At 37.0% G+C, this 26,015-nt stretch overlaps 1 protein-coding gene and 1 non-coding gene across 2 annotated transcripts; both read right to left on the bottom strand.

Annotated features, from left to right (window-relative positions):
• Positions 1 to 20,302: 20,302 nt before the first annotated feature.
• TRNAL-UAA lies at positions 20,303 to 20,386 on the bottom strand. Its single transcript has one exon. It is a non-coding gene; the product is annotated as a tRNA-Leu (tRNA).
• Positions 20,387 to 23,059: 2,673 nt separating this feature from the next.
• On the bottom strand, positions 23,060 to 24,265 carry LOC120215645 (reticulon-like protein B5). The gene is made up of 4 exons (XM_039213272.1): positions 24,108 to 24,265; positions 23,427 to 23,610; positions 23,191 to 23,332; positions 23,060 to 23,099 (listed from the first exon to the last, which is right to left on the bottom strand). Exons 1-3 carry the CDS (start codon positions 24,262 to 24,264, stop codon positions 23,200 to 23,202), a joined length of 474 nt encoding a protein of 157 aa, XP_039069203.1. The 5' UTR covers position 24,265; the 3' UTR covers positions 23,060 to 23,099; positions 23,191 to 23,199.
• Positions 24,266 to 26,015: the final 1,750 nt, after the last annotated feature.

Here is a 26,015-nt window from a genome sequence, read left to right as displayed (position 1 = left end):
TGAATAATAAAAATAAATAAATAAAATATCCATATAATAAATAAAGGGACTAATATATATTTTTAAAAAGCTCTTCCCCTCCTTTAACCGAAAATCAAACCGATTTTTAAAAATAAGCCTCGGGGTAGATCTAGGCTCGAAACTTCGAAACCTCACCCATTTTGGTCATCGGCGCAACCCACGTTTTGGGTTATTCGAACCAAATCTCAAGAAAAATAACGTGCACATGCGAAAGAAAGAAAAAAAAAATGCTACCTTTTATTTCCTTTTCGAATCCTTTACAATAGTTTTGCCTTTGTATCTTCCCGTGCTTTCCTCTATGTTTTGTGTGTAAATCGTGTGTTACAATGGTGAGTTACAATGGCTATTTATAGTGCTTGTGGATCCTATCTTTAGGAATTTAAATCTTAGTAGAACTCTATCCTATTTTTGGAGTTTGAATCCTAGCAAAATTTTATCCTATTTTTAGGAGTTTGAATCCTAGTAGGACGAAAATGTGTTGACAGGTGGCCAACTTATTTTTCATGTTTGGTCCCTAAAATATTAAGTTATTTATAAGTTTAGTCCTTAAAACTCAACTATAAATAGGCCCAAGTATTTCCATTAGAAATCAACCCAAAACAAGTTCTCTCTTCCATTTGTTTTCTTCATTCTCTCACTTTGGGAATTCTAAAGAATTGCATTTGTTGTAATATTTTGTTGATAGTGAAGTTATCATCTGGTGTAGTGCCCGAGGAGTAGACGATATTCTCGTTGAACCTCGTAAATTTGGTGTGTTCTCTCTTTTATTGTTTTTTATTCGGTTTTTCCATTGTGTTTCAATATTCAATAGTTTGACAGGTTTATCCACTATGCAACCTTTGGTGGTTTTGATCTTGACATTTCAGGTCAATTTTGAAACTACGTTCATGTGGGAAATAACCCGATTTCCCTAACAATTGGTATCAGAGCTTCGGTTGAGGTTATCCTGTGGTTCCATTGCTGAAAAGATATATTTCGTGATATTGAATATTGTTCGTTGGAATTAAAATTCCAAAATACAGATCAGTTGAGATATCAAGCTCTTCATCCGGACCGGTGAGGAGTATGATGTCAAATGCAAATTTCTCGGTGGAGTTGTTCGATGGATCCGTTCATATTGGCATGTGGCAAGGCGAGGTGTTAGATGCTTTATTCCAACAAGGTCTAGCATCGCCATTGAGGAAAAAAAGCCCGAATATATGGAGGATAAAGAATGGAGAACAATCAATCAATCGTTTGGCGTGTATCACGATTTGATCTTATCTTTCCAAGGAGCAGAAGTATGGCTAAAAGAACGAGACTTCTGCAAGTAAGATGTGAAAAGCATTGGAGGAAAATTCCTAAAGAAAAGCTCTCAGAATCGTTTCTACATGAAGAAAATATTGTTCAGATTTGATTATCAACCAGGCACCAGTATGAATGAACGCATCATTACGTTCAATGAGCTAGTGGCAGACTTATTAGGCATGGATGAAACCTTCAAAGATGAAGATTTGTCCTTGATATTGTTGCCATCTCTTCCAGATGAATTTGAGCACCTTGAGACAATGTTACTTCATGATAAGGATAATGTTACCCTTAAAGATATAACTACTGTTTTGTATAGTTATGAGCTCAGGAAGAAAACCAAGAAGGAGAGCAAGTACGAAGCAGCGGAGGCCATGGTGGCAAGAGGTCGCTCAAAAAGTCAAAAGCCAAAGTGGACAGGGAGATCAAAGTCAAAGTCCAGACTGGGAAAAGATGAATGTGCCTTTTGTCATGAGAAAGGCCATTGGAAGAAAGATTGTCCGAAGTTGAAGAAAAAAGGAAAAGCTGCTCCAGATGCATGTGTTGCAGAGCATGATGCAAATGACTCTGACATATCATTGGTTGCTTCATCAACAACATTTCATTCAGATGAATGGATATTAGATTTAGGTTGCACCTATCATATGTCCCTAATCGGGAGTGGTTCTCTAATTTAGTAGAACAAAATGCAGGAGTTGTTTATATGGGTAATGACAATGCCTGTAAAACTATTGGGATAGGTTCAATTCGATTGATGAATCAAGATGGATCAACCAGAGTTTTGACAGATGTCCGATACGTGCCCAGTTTGAAGAAAAATCTCATCTCGTTGGGAGCCTTGGAATCCAAAGGCTCAGTGGTCACTATGAGAGATGGAGTTTTAAAAGTCACATATAGCGCACTTGTGATGATGAAGAGCATCAGGAAAAATAATTTGTATTACTACCAAGGAAATACAATTATTGGAGCAGTTGCACAGCTTCCGGAGGTGATGATTTGGACGCAACCCAGTTGTGGCATATGCGGTTGGGATATGCTAGAGAGAAATCCTTGCAAATTATGGCAAAGAAAGGATTGTTGAAAGGTGAAAAGTCTTGCAAATTGAACTTTTGTGATTATTGTGTTCTGGGAAAGCAGAAGAGAGTGAAGTTTGGCACCACTATACATAATACAAAATGTATTGTGGATTATATTCACTCAGATGTATGGGGTCCTTCAAAGACATCGTCGTTGGGAGGAAACCATTATTTTGTAACTTTTGTAGATGACCTTTCCAGAAGAGTTTGGGTGTATCTAATGAAGTCTAAAGATGAAGTGCTTCAAAATTTCCTGAAATGGAAAAATATGATCGAGAATCAGACTGGTAGAAATATCAAACGTCTTAGGACAGACAATGGAGGGGAATATAAAAGTGACCCATTCTTTGACGTTTTCCATGAGTATGATATTGTTTGACATTTCACTATTAGAAATACACCACAACAGAATGGGGTGGCAGAGCGTATGAATCGAACACAGTTGGAGAAAGTTCGAAGTATATTGTCTAATACTGGGTTAGGAAAGACATTTTGGGCTGAAGCTGTGACATATTTTGGCCATCTCATCAATCGTATGCCGTCATTAGCGATAGGAGGAAAAACACCATTGGAGGTATGGTCTAGAAAACCTGCTACTGATTATGATTCCTTACATGTATTTGGATCCACTACTTATTATCATGTGAAGGAATCCAAGCTTGATACAAGAGCAAAGAAGGCTCTCTTTATGGGAATGACCCATGGAGTGAAGGGATTCCGACTTTGGTGTTTAGACTCCAAGAAGATAATTTGTAGCATATATGTTACCTTTGATGAATATGCCTTAGTAAAGAAGGTAACAAATGAAGCTGTCCAGACAAGTAGTACTCCGCAGCAAGTGGAGCATACTCTAAAACAGGTGGAGTTTCAACAGACGATGATCCCAGAAGTTAATGCAGTTGATTCTTCAACTCCAATAGAAGAATCAGAAGATGAAGAGGTTCAAACCCAAGAATCATTGGAGACACCAGAACCACTTGCAGTTACAAGGCCATGGGGAGAAAGTCGTAGACCTGTTCAATTTGTTGATATAGTGGCCTATGCTCTTCCAGTTGTTGATGATGATATCCCTATCACTTACCAAGAAGTAATACAAAGCTTGAAAAGTGATAAGTGGAAAAGTGCCATGGATGAAGAAATGCAATCTGTCCAAAAGAACAATACTTGGAAACTGGCACAATTACCGAAAGGTAAACGAGCAATTGGATGCAAGTGGGTATTTGTAAAGAAAGATGGATCTCACATCAAGAAAGATGTTCGCTACAAGGCACAGTTGGTAGCTAAAGGCTATGCTCAAAAGGAGGGAATCGACTACAATGAAGTATTTTCCCCTTTGTGAAGTATTCCTCCGTTAGAATATTGTTGGCCTTGGTAGCACAGTTGAATTTGGAGCTAGCTCAACTTGATGTAAAGACGACTTTCTTACACGGTGATTTAGATGAGGAGATCTATATGACTGAGCCAAAAGGATACAAAGATGGTGGTTGTGAGAAATGGGTTTGTAAGCTGAACAAATCGCTATATGGATTGAAGTAATCTCCGAGGCAGTGATACAAGCGATTTGATAGCTTTATGAGGAGGAAAAGTACCCTAGAAGCAAATACGATCATTGTATATATTTGTAAAAGCTCAAAGATGGATCTTTTATTTATCTTATCTTGTACGTTGACGATATGTTGATCACTTCAAAGAGTCAAAATGAGATAGACAAATTAAAGGCTCAGTTGAATCAAGAGTTTGAGATGAAAGATCTAGGTGAGGCCAAGAAGATTCTTGGTATAGAGATAAGCAGAGATAGACAGAGAGGGAAGCTTTTTTTAACACAGAAGCATTATCTGAGAAAGGTATTACAATGTTTTTGCATGAATGAAAGTACCAAACATGTAAGTATCCCAATGGGTTCTCATTTGAAACTTAGTTCTCAATTATCTCCTAAAACTAACGAAGAACGAGAGTATATGGCAAAAAGTTACATATGCTAATGCAGTTGGGAGCTTGATGTATGCAATGGTGTGTACGCGTCCTTACATTTCACAAGTAGTTGAAGTTGTGAGTAGGTACATACATGATCCTGGAGAAGGATATTGGCAAGCTGTGAAATGGATTCTACGGTATCTCCAACAAATCGTGGATGTTGGTTTAGTTTTTGAACAGGATGAAGCACTTGGTCAGTGTGTGGTTGGATATATTGATTCCGACTATGCTAGTGATTTGGTAAGCGTCGATCAAATACTAGGTATTTGTTTACTCTTGCTAAAGTCGTAGTAAGTTGGAAGTCTACATTGCAATCTACGGTGGCCTTATCTACTACAGAGGTAAAATACATGATAGTTTCAGAGGCTGTAAAGGAAGGAAATTGGCTTAACGGGTTGATGGAAGACTTGGGAGTTGTTCAAAGTCATAATAGTCTCTATTGTGATAGTCAAAGAACTATTCACTTAGCGAAAAATCAAGTCTACCATTCAAGGACTAATCATATCGACGTGAGGTATCACTTTGTGCAAGAGATCATTGAAGAAGGAAAGATTCTACTTCATAAAATTACGACATCAGAAAATCCTACAAATATGATGACCAAGGTGGTAACAGTAATCAAGTTCAATCATTGTTTGAACATGATTAACATCCTGAAAGTATGAACACCTTCGAGTGTGTGGCGATTGTGAGAGCAAATAGAGGCACTATAAATTTGGGGAGTTGAAGAAGTTGAGTAGGCTTGGTAATTTCAAGCCAAGGTGGAGATTTGTAAGATTTGGCTTGAAATTAAGTTGGCAAGTTGGAAATTTTATCTTGGTTGGTGGCCAACTTATTAGAAATTTCATCTTGGTTGATGGCCAAACTTTGAACATGGATATTTCATATTTGGTGGCTAACTTGTATACATTGGAAAATTCTTTGGTAGGTAACCAATATATTTTTCATGTTTGGTCCCTAAAATATTAGGTTATTTATAAGTTTAGTCCTTAAAACTCAACTATAAATAGGCCTAAGTATTTCCATTATAAATCATCCCAAAACAAGTTCTCTCTTCCATTTGTTTTCTTCATTCTCTCACTTTGGGAATTCTAAAGAATTCCATTTGTTGTAATATTTTGTTGATAATGAAGTTATCATCCAGTGTAGTGCCGGAGGAGTAGACGATATTCTCGTTGAACCTCATAAATTTGGTGTGTTCTCTCCTTTATTGCTTTTTATTTGGTTTTTCTATTGTGTTTAAATATTCAATAGTTTGGCAGGTTTATCCGCTGTGCAACCTTTGGTGGTTTTAATCTTGACATTTTAGGTCAATTTTGAAACTATGTTCGTGTGGGAAATGACCCAATTTCCCCAACAACTAAGACAATGTCACAAAATAACTCTATAATTATGATATTTTATTTAAAAAGTGTCATTCTTTGAATGCTCTTAGAATCAAAATTGTGAAGTGTGAGCCTTCCAGATTTTGAAACCATGGGACGTATCACGTCACAGTTGTTGATAGATGGATCTATATAAACCCTTTGCCTTTATGCGAATGTTGGAAAGTAATTGATGCTAATGTCCACACACACTATTAGAGAGAGGATTTACTGTAACTGTTTCTTGCACGAGAAAAAGGTAGCGAATACATGGAAGGGGGAAAGCATGAGACGCTGTGTGTTAGGAGAAAATTATTTGCTTAATACTATCAATTTTCTGTCATTCTTGTTTTCTTATGTTCTTGTTAATCTTCTTTCATATATCTTCGAAGAAGCACAACAAAATGATAATATATACGTACATTTTTGTTTTTCTCTCGTGAATATATAGAACTTCTTTTAAAGGGAAGATGTAGGATTTTAAAAAAGGCTTAATATAAAAATAAATGCCTGAATTTTTCCTTGAAAAATGTTTTACTGCCTAAAGAATTTTTGTTGGGATTGTCGGCATATCTGTTCGCTCTTTGTGAGTACTAAATATAGGTGTGGATATGTGTGGATGTATACACAATCGAACAAGTAATAAAGTAATAAGTCGAGTATCGTCTCCACAGGGAATTAGGGAAATCAAATAGGTTTGTAAAGGCACTTTACTTTGTCACCTAAGTAAAGTTAGTGATGGTATATACAAATGACAATGTTGTGACAAAATGGAATGACTGATGTGGAAATGGAATGATGGTGGTGTGGTAGCAATTGGATATGTCTTGGCAAATGAAATTATAATACGTATAAGTAAAATGGAAATGTCAAGGCAAAATAAAAATATTGGATTTAATTTATAGGACTTTAGCTTTCTCACACGACAAGCAACTATGGGAATGAGTGATGGGAGTCACTAGGAAAACCTAAGTCTATTTCTTTCCTCTTCTTCTTGCTATCAATACTTGCACATCATCAGACAAGTACCTTGCCCGTAAAGCAGCACCGTAGTAAAAATAAAATGCCACGGCAAACTGAAATCCACCACATGCAACTAAATGCTTCTAAATGCATCTACATGGTCCTAAATGAGCCTTTAGACATCCAATAACTTAAGTAAAAAGATCTCAAAATGTGGCTTTTTACGGAGTTATCACACCCCCAAACTTAAGTTATTGCTTGTCCTCAAGCAATGGATAGTAAAAAGCAAAATAAAAATACCATAACAAGTTCAGAAGACAACTAGTTTCATGGAATAAAATTTCAACCCTCAATACAAATGGCTTCAACATGCTAGACTAGGTCAAGAAATATAGTATTGTCCCCTAGGGCAAGATTCTTTGTGTGGGTGTGTGCGTGTTGTATCCAGTCCATGCTTAACAAATTTAAAAATTTTCTAAGCAAGCTTTCTTAATTTGCCATGGCATTCACAAAATTTACTCCCACCTTGCTTCTTTTTCTTTAATTCTTCTACGAGGGGAGTCAGCTCATCACTTTACCATCCCACACTTTAGGTGAAAGGGAGCATACCTTCCACCCCCGAGCTAGTCAGGTAGAGTCATCCCGTGACTACTTTTATTCACTCTTATGCCATGGCATAGCGGAGTGTCCCTCTACAGATATGCCGAGGCATTTATTCATAACTTCATTCAATTCATTTTTTCAATTATTTTTTGTTTTTTTTTCATTTTTAGTAGGTTTTTATCATTCAAAATTTTATGCCACAACATTTTAAGAATTCTCTTATAAAAAATTTATAAGTTTCTCAAGCATGGAAAACATACAGTCGTGTATTTAAGGATTTCAAAGAAGCAAGTCCTAGGGTTGGTTCTATCATCCTCAACCAGTCATGTACATTCTATCCTAGCCATCAAATTCTTCGTCATCGGTCATCCTTAACTAATTCCAGAAAACTATTCAGGCAATTACTAATGTCATGGCATATTTATTTTACTACTACTATCATACAGTGATGCGAGAACCCTACTTCCCCCAAACTTGAGAGAAACATTGTCCCCAATGCTTACTAAAACTAGGGAAAATAAAACTACATGCTATGAATACAATGAAAATACAAGGTACCTTGTCTTTAAACAGGTGGTGGTGCAGCAGTTACGCGGCGAGTTCACTTTCGTAGCTTGGCAGGGCTAGAGTGCTCTGAGTCAGACACAGGTTCGGCTGGAAGAGTGCTAGGTTCTTCTGGAACGGCTGGGAGTGGGGGCTCCTAATACTGAGATGCCTTCCGCAAGCGACGTTGGCTCCTACGCAAAGGAGCTTGCCATGGCATCTCTGATTGTGACTCCTCGATGGACTAAGTGGGATGTGGTACTTCAGGTTGCTCTTTTTCCATCGGTGCAGCATGTTGCGATAAATCAGGGTGTTCTGCTGCCAAGGGTTCAACAAGTTGCGCTGGTTTCGGGATATTAGCGAGTTGGAGGTTAGCTTCTTGATCTGCGTTGGGTGACATAACATGGACGGGATCAAGGTCATCGGTCTCTTCAGTATCAGCAAACTCTTCAGGTTCAGTGGGCTGGGGACTCTCTGCACCGTGCGACTGAGGGGCATCAGTATTGGTAGGATGAGGTGCTTCTGAAGATGCCTCGGCATCATCATTCGGTGGCATGAGTATGTCAGGGAAGACAAGAATGGTGAAGTTAGTGTGCGGGAGGAATTCCATCAAGGCACTGGTGAGAAATTCATCTCGGCGTTTGGCATAGGTGAAATATGTCATCATTTTGTCAGACAGCTGCCCGACATGCTCGTGAGTGCGCTGAACTGCCTGCTCTAGGGCATCAGAATTTGCCTTGGCATGTTGCGATGATGAAACGCGAGATGTGGAAGCCTCTTTTTCCTTTCCTTTTACTTCCTTCAGTCCCAACAACAAAGGAACTTTTGCTCTGGTAATTCCAGTAATACCCGGTAGAATCTCATCAAATATTTCTTCAGGAACCTTCTTCTTTCAGCATAAGGCGGTGATGAGGTTTGGAAATACCAAGGTACTGGCAGGTCGCTTCAGACACAGATGAGCTTATTCCACTATAATTTTCCCCACATCGATGGTTCGCCCGAAAATGATTGAATGCAGCAAGAACATTTGCTGTCATGATATAGTAGTGTTGTAGGACGTGGGTAAAAGTTTGTGCTTCATGAAATGATTCCACAACTTCACATGTGAGAGTAGGCTCTCCCGGTTCACGGTTTTGTGACTTATTTGTTGCCCATTCCATTGCGTATTCGGAAGACAAAGGTCTTCTAAGATGCCTTGGTAAGTTTCATTGTCAACTTCTTGCACAAAAGATGTATGATGATCTGTAATATCCTACAGTTTAAAGTAACAGTTAATGGCGGAAGAAGTAAAACAAATAGAGATGTCGAAACCGTCACATCATGCTGGTTTGGCTCGGATATATTGGAATAAAACTCCTTCACTAAAGTAGCATTGATGGCGGCGGGATGCTTGGCAAATTTTTACCACTTATGCTTGGTGACCATGTCGAGAACCTCACTCCCGAAAGCATCGTCCTTCTTCTCGGAGAAGACAAACCCCAACTTAAAAAAGACTCACCGGTTCTTGATTGTTTGGAACCATTCACGGGTAGAATCATCTACAAACCGTGGTGGCGAGGTGGCGCAGGGGGACGAGAACAGTCCATCGTTAATCAGAGAAGGGAGAAAGAAAGAAAAAAAACTTGGGGGTTTTGGACGGTTATGGCGGTTTTGGTCAAAGAGAGAAGAGGAAGATAAGATAGAACAAGTCAAGGAAAAATGAAAAGGAAATGAAGATAAAACAAGAAATGAGATTACGTGTGGGATAAAAGGAGAAATGGTGGGGTCTAGGCAGGAATAAGACAAAAATTGAAAGTTAAAAAGTTTTAATCCTAGGTAAAAGTGAAAAAGTTCCCTCCTTTTATGAATCACTTTTGCCGCCCAACTTTCACAAGCTTCCTCCATACTCTTCACGTGATGGTCATGTGGGAAGTATCTTGAACAAAAATAAAATAAACATAATTAATTAAAAATGAGGAAGACTAAAATAATGGTAGAGTAAAAATTATTTATGCACAGCAGTAAATTTAAAATGTCATGGCATTATTAAGATGTCAGACCCATGTCGACATCATGCAAGAACAGTGCCGAATTTTCACGCGCAGGTGGGATTCCTTGGTAAGCCTTCAAGCGCTGGCCATTGACTTTAAAAATGGATCCATCGTCCAGGTTCTTGATATCAACAACGCCATATGGGTAGACATGGTGAACTTCAAACGGTCCCGACCAGCGTGATTTTAGTTTTCCAGGGAAGAGTTTGAGCCTTGAGTTGAAAGCAACACTTTCTGGCCCTTATGAAAATGCCGCAGCAAAATATTTTTGTCATGCCACTTCTTAGTCTTTTCCTTATAGAGTTTGGCATTTTCATATGCTTGTGCTCGAAACTCCTCCATTTCATTCAAGTCGAGCAATCATTTCTCCCCAATAAGTTGTGCTTCGAAGTTTAGCTTCTTGATTGCCTAATATGCCTTGTGTTCCAACTCAATCGGGAGGTGGCAGGCTTTTCCATATACCATCTTAAAAGGCGACATTCCCAGAGGTGTTTTGAATGCCGTCCTATAGGCCCATAATGCCTCATCAAGCTTGGGGGACCAATCTTTCCTTCGAGGGTTCACCACCTTCTCAAGGATTTGTTTGACTTCACGATTGGACACCTTAGCTTGCCCATTTTTCTGCGGGTGGTATGCCGTGGCAATCTTATATACTCCATATTTCTGCAATGCCTTGGCAATTAATATGTTGTCGAAGTGGGTGCCTTCATCACTGATGATGGCTCTTGGTACTCCAAATTGAGTGAATATGTTATTGTGAAGGAACTTGAGCACCATCTTCGAGTCGTTCCTCGGCGTAGATTGCTTCAACCCACTTTGAGACATAATCCACCGCAAGTAAAATGTATAAATCCCCAAAAGAAGATGGGAATGGTCCCATAAAATCAATTCCCCAAATATCAAAAAGTTCTATCTCCAGAATATTTTACAGTGGCATTTCATGTCGACTGGAAAGGTTTCCAGTGCGCTGGCATCTTTCGCACGCTTTGCAAAATTCGTGGGCATCTTTAAATAACGATGGCCAATAGAAGCCCGATTGGAGAACCTTTGTAGAAGTCCTCGAACCTCTAAAATGCCCTCCACAGGTTGCTATGTGGCAATGGTATAAGATATTACGTTGCTCCTCTTCGGGGACACACCGCCTAATCATTTGATCGGCACATTGCTTGAACAAGTACGGCTCATCCCAAAAGTAGAACTTGGCATCATGCAGAAACTTCTTCTTGCCCTGGCTATTTAGTTCATAAGGAAAAACACCGTTAACAAGAAAATTAACAAGGTCAGTGTACCACGGAATTGTCGTGGCATATAAAATTTTCTCGTCAGGGAATTCTTCTTTAATATAAAAAATGTCATGGCATTATGAAATGTTCTCTAGCCTAGATAGGTGGTCTTCAACCTGATTTTCAGTACCTTTCCTATCAACTACATCTAAATCGAATTCTTGTAATAGTAATATCCATCTAATCAATCTAGGCTTGGCATTTTTTTTCCTCACTAAATATTTTATAGCTGAATGATCGGTGTGAACTATAACCTTTGTGCCTATCAAGTATGGCCTAAACTTGTCAAATGCAAATACCACGGCAAGTAATTCTTTCTCAGTAGTAGTGTAATTCAATTATGCATCATTTAAGGTATGGCTAGCATAATAAATCACATGAAAATTTTTACCTCTACGTTGTCCGAGCATAGCTCCTACGGCAAAATCACTTGCATCGCACATTAATTCGAATGGTGCCGTCTAATCTGGGGGAACTACAATCAGCGCAGAGATAAGTCTTTGCTTCAGCTCTTTGAATGTGCCATGGTATTTTTGATCGAAAACAAATGGTTGGTTCTGTTGCATGAGGGTACACAAGGGCTTGGATATTACGGAGAAGTCCTTGATGAATCTTCGATAAAATCCAACATGTCCAAGGAAACTCCGAATGCCCTTGACAGAGTTTGGTGGAGGAAGTTTCTCGATTACCTCGATCTTAGCCTTATCAACTTCATTGCCCTTTGTAGAAATCTTGTGACCCAGAACAATGCCTTATGTTACCATGAAGTGGCATTTTTCCCAATTCAGTACCAAGTCGGCCTCTTTGCACCGCTTCAACACCTTTGTTAAATTGCCGAGGAATTTTTGAAAGTCGAAACCAGAAACGAAAAAATCATCCATAAATATTTCAAGATAATCCTTAACCATGTCAGAGAATATGGCTTGCATGCAGCGCTGAAAAGTTACCGGGGCATTACAGAGTCCAAAAGGCATCCTTCAGAAATCATAAGTACCATAGGGGCACGTGAATGTGGTCTTCTCTTGGTCCTATGGTGCGATGGCAATCTGGTTGTACCCTGAGTAACCGCCCAAAAACAATAAAATGCATTTTTAGCAAGTCGATCTAGCATTTGATCGATGAACGACAAAGGGAAGAGATCCTTCTTGGTGGCCTTGTTAAGCTTACGGTAGTCCATGTAAATTCGCCACCCGGTGACCGTGCGAGTAGGTATCAATTCATTGTCTTCACTCGTCACTACGGTCATGCCCCCTTTCTTGGGCACGCATTGAACGGGACTTACCCACGAACTATCCTAAATGGGGTAAATTACTCCAGCGTCCAGCCATTTGAGAATCTCCTTCATCACAACTTGCTTCATGATTGGGTTAAATCTCCGCTGTGGCTCTATGGATTTGCCATGGCATTCTTCCAACAGAATTTTGTGCATGCAGATTGTTGGAGTTATTCCTTTCAAATCTGCCATCGTCCACCCCCAACGCTTTCTTATGCTGTGACAAAGCACTCAGCAAACTAGTTTCTTGGTTAGGAGTAAAGACAGAGGAAATAATCACAGGCAATGTCTCATCACTACCCATATAAGCATATTTAAGATGCAGTGGAAAATTCTTAAGTTCTAAGGTAGGAGCATGCTATAATGAGGGTTTGGGAGAAACAAACTCTTTAAAATCTGAAGGTTCAAAATGCGTACTTGGGCTAGCCTTGAGAAAGCTAGCCTGCTGTTCCTCGGATGAAAAGTCATTAGGCTCTTCGGCCTTTAAGTCTTCCAGCAGTCCCGCATTATCACCCAGCTGAATGAAATTATCATGGAAAAATTTATCTGCTTCTTTTGCAATTACTGTATCAACTTCTAAAATGCTCTGGCATTCTTTAGAATCATCCATGTACTTATGTGATCGGAAGACATTTACGGTGACATGTTGATTGGCCACTCGCATCGTTAGCTCTCCCCTCTCACAGTCGATCAGAATACGACCGGTAGCTAGGAAGGGTCTCCCCAAGATTATGGGTGCTGTGGCGTCAACCTCACAATCCAAAATTAGAAAATCGATAGGAAAGACGAACTTGTCAACCCGTACAATGACATCTTTAATTCACCCCTCAGGACGAACGTTCAAACGATCAACTAATTGCAAGATGACCGAGGTGGGTCTCGTATTTCCTATCCCAAACTAGACGAATATTGACTTAGGCATCAAGTTCACACTTGATCCAAGGTTACATAATGTCTTCCCAACAAATTTATCTCTTATTGAACATGGGATGATGAAGCTGCCCGGATCATGTCTCTTTGGTGGTTGCTTACTTAAGGAAGAGCAAAATTCTTTTGTCGTGGAAATTGTTTCATACTGCTCAACCTTTCTCTTCTTGGTAACGATTTCCTTTAAAAATTTTGGCATAGGTGGGTATTTGTTCCATAGCCTCTAGAAAAAGGACACTGATTTGCAGTTGACTCAGAATGTCAACCAAACTTTTTAAACTGAATATCTTCTTTGTGCTTCTTCAGTCTTTGCGGAAAAGGAGGTGGGGGTCTGGCTTCTTGTCCTGACGGGGTGCGAACAGAAGTTGTCTTGGAATGTTTATTTTCCCCATCAGTTTCTTTACTTGATGACTCCTCAGCCATTTCCTCTTCCACTGGTGCTTCTTCTTGCACTTCATTATTAGCTTGCTCGGTCATAGGGGGTGACTCATCCTTCGGTCTTCCCTCAAACTTATCTTCAGCGTTAATTTATGTACCACTTCGAAGAGTTAGCACACTGCAGCTCTCTTTACCATGAGGTTTAGTGACTTCAGTGTCACTCGGTAATTGTCCTGGTTTGCGTTCTTGTAATGCCGCGGTAATTTGACCAACTTGACTTTCCAGCGCCCTCAGCGAAGAACTATGACTCTGGAGCAGCGCTCCTTGATTTTTGATGGAGGTCGAATGGTCTTGCAGCATTGTTTTTGTTGTTGCAATAAATTCTTGCATTATGGCTTCTAGAGAACTTGTGTTTGATGAAGATGGTCCTCCTTTGTTAGAATTATGCCATAGCATATTCGATTGATAACCCTGAGAGTCATTGTAATTCTATTGCCGAGCTGGTTGATGGGCATTGTTGGATCCTTGATTTCCCCATGAAAAGTTTGGATGTTGACGTCATCCAGGATTATATGTGTTATAATAAGGGTTGTTGTTACCTCGATTGAAATTGCCTACAAAGTTGATGGATTCTTGATTGGTTGGACAGTCACTCTCATTGTGTTTTCCATGGCATATTAAACAAGCTGAATGAGTCGCCTTGACTTCTCTCACCTCACTTTGCCTTTGCAAATTTTTCAGCATGTTGGTGATAGCAGCAAGTTGGGCGAACACATTATCTTTAGAATCTAGCTCGAAAGCTCCATGAGATTTTCGCCCAACGCTAAGCCTTGTGGATGTAAACTGATAATCATTAGTGGCAATCTTATCTAGGATGTCAAATGCCTCTGCTGGTGATTTGTCAAGTAACATCCCATTTGTCGAGGCATCTAGCATCATCCTCGTTGGTGCGTTTACTCCATTATAGAACATCACCACCTGGGTATAATCTTGAAAACCATGATTTGAGTACTTGCGAAGCAATGCCTTGTATCGATCCCAGCACTCATACATCGACTCGTCATCAGCTTGACGGAAGGAAGTAATGTCGTTCCTTAATTGGGTGTTCATATTCGGAGGATTATACCGCAGTAAATTTTTTTTGCACAGATCAGTCCATGACTCCATTGAACCCGCTAGAACACCACTCAACCACGCCCTTGCTCGATCACGTAGGGAATAAGGAAACAAATTTAATTTCGGAACATCTTCATGTACCCCTTGTTGGCGGAATGAATCACACACCTCCAAGAAGTTACGAATATGCTGTCTGGCATCTTCATTTGGCATGCCCCCAAACTGTCCTATAGATTTCAACACATTGAACATGACGGGTTTAAGCTCGAAATGGGCTGCCTGAATATCTGGGGCCACAATTCCTGGATTTAAATCTTCTAGGATCGGATTTAAGTGATCATGAATGACTCGAGGTCTGGATGCATTCCCAGCATTTAAATTTGCCCCGGCATTCTGATCCTCCTCATGGCCAATGCCTTGATTTCTGAGTTGGTACATGTTTACACGTTGAGTGCATCTTTTGTGTCTAAAAATCCTCTCGATTTCAGGATCAATAGGTTCTAATGGCTCTTCATGATTACTTCGGGTCATGTACCTAGAAAAATAAATGAAGAAAAATTAAGGAAAGTAAAAAAAATATTAAGCTAACTAAAAAGAAAATATGAACAAGCAAAATAAGAATGCTATGACAAATCAATTTAACTTCCAGTTGCCAACTCCCCGTCAACGGCGCCAAAAACTTGTCCGCTCTTTGTGAGTACTAAATATGGGTGCGGATATGTGTGCAAGTATACACAATCGAACAAGTAATAAAGTGATAAGTCGAGTATCGTCTCCACAGGGAATTAGGGAAATCAAATAGGTTTGTCAAGGCACTTTACTTTGTCACCTAAGTAAAGTTAGTGATGGTATATACAAATGACAATGTTGTGGCAAAATGGAATGACTGATGTGAAAATTGAATAATGGTGGTGCGGTAGCAATTGGATATGTCGTGGCAAATGAAATTATAATACGTGCAAGTAAAATGGAAATGTCAAGGCAAAATAAAAATACAAATACTGGATTTAATTTATAGGACTTTAGCTTTCTCACACGACAAGCAGCTATGGGAATGAGCGATGGGAGTCACTAGGAAAACCTAAGTCTATTTCTCTGAATGATATTTCCTCTATGCTTAACCTGCCCGACAGAGTCTAGTAAGGTGCCCTATGCTATCTCTAGTAAGGGACTCGACATATTAAAGATGCCCTGGCAAGTCCGATTGGCGTAAATCCCTGCAGTGATCATATTGGTCTAGATAACATGATATGTCTCGGCAATACCTTTTTGCGGTAGCATTAACATCTAACCTATCGGTTATGCTCTACTCCTTTTAGTAGAATGAAATCCTATCCTTATCTCTAAGGTGGATTAGGCCTAGTTACTGTCTAGAACCCCTTTATTTATGTAGTTCCTCCCTAGCTTCTCTCGAAGACTAAAGATATTTTGCCAAGGCATTCTCTCGAACCCTAAAGACCTCCTAAGGAAAGGCTACTCTCGTAGCTCCTACAACCTCAAAGCATTAAGTTTCATAAACAAAACAGATTAGAACATAATAAAACAACCATTCATTGAAAATAAAACTTATACATCCAAGTGAACTCCCACCAAATAGGATTAGTTCATGGTGGGGTTCGAAATAAATAAGTTCAAGACAAGTTCCATTCGTTTCTTACAACCCAAAAAAAAATATTAAAGCAAAGAAATAAGGGAATGAGAGAAAGCCTTCAACGTGCACTGCCAATACTCTTCTCGGCCACCAGGAACTGCTCCCAGCGGATTGGCTCCTCTCGGGTGCTCAGAACGCCACTCCCTTCTGCTAGTCAAGGAGAAATGCCACGGTAAGACAGATTGACTGAGAGAGGTGAGAACTTCTCACTCTAGCTTTTTAGGCTCAAATCAGCGTGGAACTAAAGTCTTTTTTAATGTGGCTTCATCCTCTATTTATAGGGGAAACAAATCCTAGGACTTGATGTTAACTATCCTAGGAAACCCCAAAACCATAGTTGAGCTACTTGGGAGCCGAGCAGGGCAGTCTATGACGCAGCCTAGGTAGCTGGCTGATAGACCGAAAAAATCCCGCTGCAGGCGCCCAAGGACATGCAGGATCTGCAGGGTCAGGTAGCGTCATCAGCAGAAACGGCGTGCAGAGCACTAATCCCTCCAGGCGGATCTTCGAGGTGGATTTCTCTGGCAGAGCTCTCGAGGAGTCGGATACAGCTGACTGCAAAAATATCTTCTCGCACTTACAACACTTTCGAAATACCAGTTGAACTTGGTAAATTCATTTTGCTCAGCAATATCCTTATGTAATGGCATTTTCTTTCCTCTTCTTCTTGCTATCAATACTTGCACATTATCAGACAAGTACCTTTCCTGTAAAGTAGCACCGTAGTAAAAATAAAATGCCACGGTAACCCGAAATCCACCACATGGAACTAAATGCTTCTAAATGCGTTTACATGGTCCTAAATGAGCCTTTAGACATCCAATAACTTAAGTAAAAAGATCTCAAAATGTGGCCTTTTACGGAGATATCAATATCCCATGGTGCGGCGTTAAATAAACACAACGGTCTCACCAGCAATCCATTGACATTTATTTGAAATCGGAAGGAAGGGATGCGATTACTTACATTGGGTTCCTTGAAAAAAACAGTAAAGAAAATAGCGGCTAATGGTGATCATGAACAGCTCGAATCGTAAGCCTCCACGAAACGCCTCAACATCTACTCAATTCACCTAGTTGAGAGAAAAGTTTTAACTTTTCCTAAAAACGGTTTTGAGAAAATCGACTAAAGACCAAGCTGGCTGCTAGACCTTACTTATCTTTATATACTTGAGTTACCTTAACCTTTAGGGTTTAGTTATTTCAAATTAATTAAATTATTAATTAATTAATTCAAATTAAATATCCAGAGTTATAATTTGAATTACATTCTTTTAATGTTTATTTTATCCTTATTTAATTATTTTGAATTAAATACCCATTAAAATAGTTATAATCAGAATTGCATTCTTTTAATGTTTACTTACTATATTCAGGATAATTAAAATCATATGTGTATCAAAATATACATATATTAACTCCATATATATATTTTAATAACGTACAACAAATTGTACATATTTTCTCATTTCAACCCTAGGATGTGACCTTGTTGGTTTTTGTAACATTAATAGTAATTATTAAAACCATTCTAATATTACAAACAATGAGTGACATCTAGAAATATATCATTATCACCTAAGTTACAAGAAATCATGATTTAACATATCATCTTCTGGATTAAATCTTTTATGTATTACATCCTTTTGTCCTTTATATCTAGAGTAGGCACAAGTCTTGGAATAGTCACACTTGTATAACTCATCTATTGTTTATTGATATCTAGAGTAGACTATAAGTAACGAATAATTTGTAATATCTCATATCAACTTATTCGAGCATGGTCATGCATTTCTAATCCCACTCAATTAAGTGACCTGTGATATATCTTCCTATTTTGTAAGAAGGACAAATCCTATCTTAATCATTCACATCCCACTACATATATCGAGGTATATTCAATAACATTCTTGTAGTGCAACCAGTTACAGAGAATGTTTACATGTATCAAAACATACAACAATATATGTTGAGATAGTAATGACCTCAGGTCTAAGGATCATACATATAGTTGTCACCATGAACAATATCGTGACCATCATATAATAATCCAAGACATATGCTCATGGCGGGTCATTCCAATACATTGTTCCCTAAAAATATATTCATGTATCAATTCTGACATCTCTGTGTTAATGACAACTCATTCTCATCAATCAATAACATGTTAGTCTTAAGCGTATTATTACTGCTCATGCCCATAATAATATTTGACTAAAGATATTTTAATAATAACCATATTATCATATGGACATTATTATCTTTTAGCTTCTTTAAAGCACAAAAATATAATTAAAGAAAATAATGGTAATATCTTTTCTCAATAAATACGATAAATAATATATGCCAATACAATCATCATATGATTGGTCTTTGGGCATACTCTAATATTTTCGCTAAAATTAAGTATCTAACGTTTTCATCGAAGCATTTTTAGTTGCCCTAGACCGTAACAGCCGTTAAATTTTATTGTTAGGTGACACATATCGAGCCCTGGCAATTTTGATAATTTATTTTTAAAAAATTTAAAAATAAAAATATTAAAAAAAAACAAATATTGAACCATCCGTGCGTAAGCCCCCCAACTTTTCTTCTCCCTATTTCTCTAGTTATCCCTTCTCCTTTTCTCCCTTATATGGTCGCTAGACGATCGATTGGCCATGGCCGTCACTGCTACCGTCGTTAGGACCAACGCCGACTTCCGATCAAACCTTCATTGGCCTTTCATTGTAAGCTGCCATCGTTTGGCGTGGAGAAGCATTCGAAGGTTCGTCGGATTTAAAGTACAGTCACTATTTTTCGTCGATTCTGGTCGATCCCAATTTCCATTTTCCACGTCGTCACCACCATTCGAGCCACTATCCAATTCCGCTCAAAACCCATTCTTGTTGTCGCTCCTCTGCCGTTCCACCATGATAACGGGGTTGAAATGAGATTTTTAATTTTTTAGTTTTTTTATAATTTCATTAAAAGTTTGGGGTACTTTTGCAAATGAGTTAAGTTTTTTTTTATTTTTCATTAAAATAATATTTTTATTTAAAAAATAAAAAATATAACAGTGGACACTAAAAACTGTAACTGAAAAAACGTTAGGAACCAATTTTTAGCGAAAAATTCTTTAGGCACCAAATTGATTTTTGAAGTAAAGTTCATATACTTATTTTCATATTAAGCCTTCAAAAAATGATCAACTTATAAAGTTTCATTAGACAAAAACATATTTCAAAAGAAGAAAAATTCTAAAATATATATGTTAAATTTAAATTTCTAATGAGACGGCTCCACCCGTCGGTTCATCTATGTTTAAGGCTATCAAGATGTGTTCATTCAACCACCAGATTTCTGGTTTACATACTGAATTGGATATCAGTGACTGATGAGATGAGTCCCGATGTGAAGAAATCCACTACCTCAAAACAAGGACATAATTTCAGTATATGGGATTCAACTGCTATTTTTCATTTGTCAAAAAGTAGCTTTATGGGTTGTGGTTGAGAAGAATAAACATAAAGTAATTAAGCTAGTTGGAGATGGAGAAGTTTATGACATAGACGAACATGGGATGAGGAGGGGACCAAAAACATTACATGTTGGAGCTGTCGGACAAATGTCCTTCTTTCAACATTGAAATTGTGGCGAGCCCTATGACTCTCTGGTATAGCAATGATGGTTTATGCCATAGTTTGATTCATATACTAGGATTTTCCGAGATTAGTTACAATACAATAACACATGAAATATAATTAGGAAATACGCTGGCCCAGTTATACACAGTTAAGTTCACTGATAAGAAGAAATTTAAGAAAACAAAAGCTGTCAGAAGTGGGATTTAAACCCACACCCTCTTTCAAAGACCAGAACTTAAGTCTGGCGCCTTAGACCACTCGGCCATCCTGACGAACCTCGGCGTATTCTTAAACATTAACATTGTAACAAAATAAAGGCAGCGAAAATTTTCCAAATTTGAAGAAAATTTATATATCATCTCACCGCGTTATAAAATGACGAATACTAACTAAATACCCTGCCTTCAGGGCTTGGGGCCTAAGTAAATGATACATTCTTTTCGTGTTACTTAGAAGATGAACACTTAACTCGAATATGTTAACTTAATTTAGTTTCAATTTTTTATAATTTTGTCGGGTTCACCTCATTTATATTTGATTTTTCATTGAAATGAGGCACTAAATCCCTTAAGCAACGTCGGGGTTCGAACCCTGGTGATTGTGTATAGAGTAAACTGGGTTGGGAGGGTCACCCTTACTTCTGCAGTACTCGACCCAGATTAGTCAATCAATAAATCAGATACCGATAATTATACGAAATTCTATTTCTTCAATCCATCTTACCTGATCAATAATAGCCTTGTAAATAGAATACTTGTGAAAATAAAATTTTCTAATGTATGGAATTATTACACTAAATCCAGTTTTTGTGCATCTAAAACAATTTATTGTATTCAATACAAATATTATTATAGATAATATTATAATTAGGTTCAACCATGGAATCAATATTTAATTGAGTCGATGTAAAAAACGAGCCTTATCTTAGGATTCAAATTTTATTTTAATTTTAATTTAAATAAATTTTTCTAATCATATGAGATATATAAATACATTTCTTTATATTATATTTTGTATGTGTAAATAATTTTTAATATTATTTAATAAATTAAATACTATATAAATTTATAAATTATACTAATAATATTATTTTTAAAAGAATGAATTTTGAAGGCAATATCTATAAAAGTACAGAGAATTCAATAAATTGATAGAAAGAAAAATTTTATAAAAGTAATTATAATTAAAAAATAAAATTTAAATAAAATATAAAATTGAATGATTCAATTATAAAAAAAGAATTTATTACTAAAAATAGCAACTGAAATTATATTGATATTTTATAAGGGCTGAGAACATGTTCAAATTTGAACAAAGAAAACTTATAATAAGAGAAACTGGAAAAATATATTACTGATTGGAGACTCAGGATATATTACAGATTGAAAAAATATATTACGAATGTATATGTAATCTGTGTGGGGTTCATGTTCATACTCGGGATCATCTTTTCATAGAATATGAGTTTTCTTGTGAAATTTGACCAGGATCTTGCAGCTTTGCGGTCTACAATGAAACATTACTGATTGGAGCAGCGCTTTGCAATGGATTGTTGAAAAACTCAAATGTATGTCGGTTAGTTTGTATCTTCAAATTGACTTGGGCGGGGTTTTTGTATTTTGTAAGGAAAAAACGTAACTTTAGGCAGTTTCGAAGGATTTTTAGATCTATTGAGGAAATTGTTGAATGTGTTAGGGGTTGTGAAGATTCATTTGTAGGTTTGTTCAATCGATAGACTTTATGGGGTGAACTTTGTTCTATGTAATAGTGGGGGATTTGATTTGGACTTTGTTGTAGCAGCTTTGCTATTTTTTTTGGATTAATCTACAATAGAAATTTCCAAAAAATATTAAAATATCATATAAGATTGAGAGATAAAATTATAGAAAATTTAAAAATTAAAATTAAAAGTATATAAATATTTTACAGTGAGTTATGAGTATAAAGTTCAAATTTGATTAAAAATAGATTTAATGTGCATCAAAATTTAAAGAAATAAAAAATTATAGACTAAATTACAAAATAGTCAAATTATTTTATCAAAATAACATTATTTGAAAATATACTTTTCCAAATTAATAAAAGCCAAACTCAACGCAAACTCAAAACTAACTCACTGATTCGAATTGACTCGTACAACTGGAGTTACAATAACTCAATTCATAAAATTTTGAATTTTTTTTTTCAGATTAAACATTGTTTTGCTTACATCAACCACCAAGAGTTTCAAAATACCGAGTGGTTTCTTGTATATTAGTACTCCCAAGTATTGTTTGTGTTGACGTTATAGCTATGATTAAGGGACTTATCATAAGGAAACACCCTTATCATTATAATTAATAAGGGACTGACCCATAAGGAAACAGCACAAAATCAAGACAATAACAGAGACCATAGAAGGCACAAAATCAGGTGGCAACCAATGTAAAAAAAGCTGAATGTTCATCAAAATGAAACAAAGTTAAATTATAGCATCATCACCTCGTGGTGCCATTTGTAAGCTTGGCATATTGCTAACTAATTGCATTTGGATGATACATGATATTTTGAACTCAATACCAAAACATTAGTAAAAGTTTGATTCGAGGAAGAAATGCCTCTACCTAATGTAAATTGAGCACGCACACAATACCCTGGAAACCAAGAATGTTTGTTTAAACCTTCTTGGTCTTCAAAGGACCCTTTGGAATTCTACTCAAAACCTTGGCATCAAAAACTGCATATTGCTTTTTAATCTCAATCATTGCCTTCTCTGCAAATGGGTCAACCTTGTCTTCGTACTTCTCATACAACACCGGCACCGTATGCAGCAACATGAAAGCTGATGATGTATAAAATATAAATAAAAATTCAGTATATGAAAATCTATTGATCATAAATACTTGGAGCTAAGAAAGATGAGTCAGTGTTATTACATATATAGAACAATATCAAGAAGTGGCACCAACTCCCCATGGTTGACAGAACCCAACATGCAGCTATAACCTGAAATTCAAATCAAAGAATAGAGATATCAGTAATTCCTCCCAATCAAACTTAAGATGAAGCATCCCCATAGGCATGAAAACAAACACACCATAAGAAACTACTTCAGATTTCTTCCAGATGCAACATCTTGCAGCAGCTTGAATGCCCGGTTAATTTCAATCGTCAGAGCAGATGCAACATGAATGAATGGCTCCTCTGGTAAATAAACTTCGGGGATGCAAGGTGGAGTCCTGTAAAGAAAAGGGTGAGCTATATGGTCTTTAAGAAACCATACACTATCTTAACAACCACATAAACAGAAGTTCCCTAATAGAATGTATAAACTTACTCGTGGATGAAGTATGAACATTGGGCCACAAGAACATTAGTGCAAGACAGAGTATCGAAACGTGACAGATTAAAGTAAGTAGGTTGTAGTCAATCGGTTCAAAAAGGACCCAAATATCAGTAGCTCCACTAAGCACACTTGCTGAAATCTTCTTGTTCCTCCACAAGAATACATCAGCGGCAGCAACAAAATATTTACCAACACAATAACTGAATAAGACGGACAGCAGCAACATCAGTGCATTTAACACAAACAAAAGCCATTGATCTACAACAAGAATTCCTCTTTGTAAATTCCTTTAAACTCTTAGCGGATTAGATGTGTATATTTTACTCTTATAACAACGTATCATAAAAATGAAATTTCAAACATGTCATTAAAGAAATAATAATACTATATTAAATTTCCACCAACAAAAAAATAGATGAATAGAAAAGTGGGATTGAGACATTGAGTTGAGAAATGCATTTAAAATATCAAACAGATCATAAAGCATAGAACAAAATATAGACCCACTGATCTTAAATCAAGTAAACTGCTGTAAACTAAGTAGATTAAATCTTTTACTTTCATTTGCATCAAGACCACGAACAAACAAACTTCAAAGCATAAAGTCATTCTCATTAATGAAATTTGAGAAAAGAAAAAAGTGAAATGAGAGAGTTCGGAGTTGGTACGTTCTCCACCGCCAAGCACATGATGAACTATCTTCACCCTTCCAAACAACAGAAAAATCTTAGACTGAACTGTAGAACTACAACTCGGTTTCTCATGATCAGAATCCGATTCTGAGGATGAATCGTGGGAGTGAATCTTCTCACTGATCTTTTCCATCACCGACTATAGACACTCATTTTCGTCTGTAGTTTTTTTTAAATATATAATAATATAGTATAATTTTTGAAAATATTTTCGAAAAACGTATAACATATAGTTTTTAAAAAACGGTTATTGAAAACATTTAATATATAGTTTTTAAAAAAAATCATTTTTTTAAATATACATAATATGGTTTTGAAAATATGATTTAAAAACATATATTATATAATTTTGAAAACACATTTTTGAAAACATTTTGAAAAATATATATAATATATAATTTAGAAAACATTTTCAAAACTATATATAATATATGATTTTGAAAACATTTTTAAAATATATGTAATATGTAATTTTCATTTTCATTTACATTTTATTTATTTATTTTTCATTTATTCATTTATTTTTCTTTTTTCTTTTTTAGGATCCAAAACAGTCCAGTAAGGGAGTCAAACAGGGCCATACTAGCCTTACCCAGCACAGCAGGCCCGGTAGGGGGCCTAACCCAGCACAGTAAGCCCTGTAGGGGGCCTGACCCAACCCAATATAATTAGGGTTTCCACACATAGACAAAGGCACCACACGGGAGCGCGCTTGGGGCCATGGACCTAGGCAATTCGAGAGCCGGCCGAATTTATTGGCCCCATAACTTAAAATCGGGAAAAAACCATCATAATACCGAGAGAAAGGAAACAACATCGAGCAAAAGAAAAACATAAAACCACCAAACGCGAAAAAAATTCGGCCAAAACTGAAAGCAACCAAACCAAAAACATCATCGACAAATAAAAAAAACCATTTGAAACCCACAAAGATACAAAGTAGGAAAATCATAAAAAACAAAGCATTTCTTTGTTCGTCGGAACCAAGAGGAGCCAAGCACCTTCGAAAACTGAAGAGTCGTCGGAAAAGGTAAGAAAAACCGAGGGATTAAAACCCATATCTTACTCCGTTCTAGATGTTATCTCGTTGTTTTGAGGCTAGATTCAGTGTCGGTCTAGAGGAAGCTTGTGGGTAAGTTTGGGTTTTCCGGCCACTGGTGGTGGATGCAGCGGTCGATGGCCACTAGGCGGTGGCCGGCCATCAGGGTCGGTTGAGGAGAGGGGAGAGTGTTTTAATGTTTCTTTTAGGTTTGGTGTTAAAATGAAATTATTTTGGGGTTAGGGGTATTTATAACCGAGGGACCACTATGTAATTAGTTGATAGTTAAATTATTTCCGCAGTCCCTTAACTTTTGAAGTGTAATTTATTTCAGTCACCTGTTTCAATTTTACCTCCAAATTTTCAATTAATTCAATTTAATCCTTTATTATATTTATTATATTTCGCGATTTAATTCCCTAACATTTCGTTTTTTACAGGTCATTTTCTAGTATTAATTTGGTCCATAAATTTCAATTTGTTCCAGTTTGATCCCTTAGGTTTCATTTATTTCCTTTATTTTATTATTTCTAACATTTGTTTTTGAAAAATAACATTTTATTCGTTTTTTCCTTAATTTTTACTTTTTCCCATTTTTTTAACCTTTTTGTTTTTACTAAATATTTATTTATTTTTTTTCTACAATCTAACATTTTTTTGACTGTTTTCAGAGGTAATTTCAATCGATCAAAGGTAAGTAATTCGAATCGAGTCTTTAAATTTTAATTTAAATTGTAATTTTCACAATTTAAATAACCGATAAATTAAAATGACACCGAAAGGGCAGTTCAAGGGTGCTAGTCATTCATTGACTGTAACCGATTCCTGAATCCGGCATACTTCTG

The sequence above is a fragment of the Hibiscus syriacus genome, unplaced genomic scaffold (assembly GCF_006381635.1).
Source record: "Hibiscus syriacus cultivar Baekdansim isolate YM2019G1 unplaced genomic scaffold, ASM638163v2 tig00110151_pilon, whole genome shotgun sequence".
NCBI lineage: Eukaryota > Viridiplantae > Streptophyta > Magnoliopsida > Malvales > Malvaceae > Hibiscus > Hibiscus syriacus.
Note: the sequence above shows the minus strand (reverse complement) of the source record. Positions and strands in the feature narration are given on the sequence as shown.